The following is a 926-nucleotide window of genomic DNA, read 5'->3' as shown; positions in this document are numbered from 1 at the left end:
CCCCTACCTTCCTCATATGGACGACGACGACGAAGACCACCGCCGCCGCCGCCGCGACCACCGCCACAACCTCAACCTTCCTCCGTTCCCCCCCACCAGTCCCCTCTCTCCTCCTCCTCCTCCTCCTCAAAATTCCCCCGTCCCAATTCTTCCCCACCCGCCCTTGGGATTCTCCCTCCGCACTCCACAATCCTATTTCGTCCCACCCTCCTTAATCTCCTACGGCTTCCCCATTGGAAACGACCCTATTAATCCCCTTTTGCCTAAAGATGATGGCCGAAGAGGCTTGGATGCTTGGACCACTAAAGTGGCTAGAAGTAAGAGAAGACTCGCCCGCCAAAGAAGCCTCAGTGTCGCTAAACCCCCTTCTTCTTCCTCCTCCTCTTCTGGGCTCGCCGGTAGCAGCGACCACCATTCCAAACGAATAACAGTAACCCCTTCTCAACCCAACAGAACCCACAATCTCAATCTCTCCACCCTCAGCACTCCAGATAAGGTGGGCGATCCATTAAAACATTTTATTTCACTTTTATTTATTTAATTATTTAATGAAAAACTGATTTCTTTCTTTTTTTGGTGGGACAAGGTATTGAGAATATTGCTGAAGAAAGAGCTGAAGAACAGTGATGTCGGGTCTTTGGGCAGGATTGTCCTCCCCAAGGTTTGTACTTTCAGATCTGTGTCTTTTTTTCCCCTCCTCATCCAATACAACAGTGAAAATCAAATAAAACAATCCAAAAAAAGGATAATTAAAAACCCTATTATTGTTTTTTTTTTTTTTTTTTTTAATTTTCCAAATTTGCTGATGATTTTAACACAGAGGGAAGCTGAAGAGAATCTTCCATTTCTGAGTGATAAGGAAGGAATGCAGATTTTGATAAGAGATGTGAATTCGAACAAGAAATGGGCCATGAAATACAAGTAAG

General features: G+C 45.1%; 1 protein-coding gene across 1 annotated transcript in view; it reads left to right on the top strand.

The window, feature by feature from the left end:
• Positions 1-13: 13 nt before the first annotated feature.
• LOC111781960 (B3 domain-containing transcription factor LEC2-like) overlaps positions 14-926 on the top strand; it is a gene marked incomplete in the record, with an annotated part of 2,632 nt that continues 1,719 nt past the window's right edge. The window contains 3 exon segments of the mRNA XM_023662710.1: positions 14-496; positions 587-661; positions 821-921. Coding sequence (XP_023518478.1) covers positions 17-496; positions 587-661; positions 821-921 — 656 coding nt within the window.

This window comes from Cucurbita pepo, chromosome LG19, assembly GCF_002806865.2.
Source record: "Cucurbita pepo subsp. pepo cultivar mu-cu-16 chromosome LG19, ASM280686v2, whole genome shotgun sequence".
NCBI classification, from domain to species: domain Eukaryota; kingdom Viridiplantae; phylum Streptophyta; class Magnoliopsida; order Cucurbitales; family Cucurbitaceae; genus Cucurbita; species Cucurbita pepo.
Note: the sequence above shows the minus strand (reverse complement) of the source record. Positions and strands in the feature narration are given on the sequence as shown.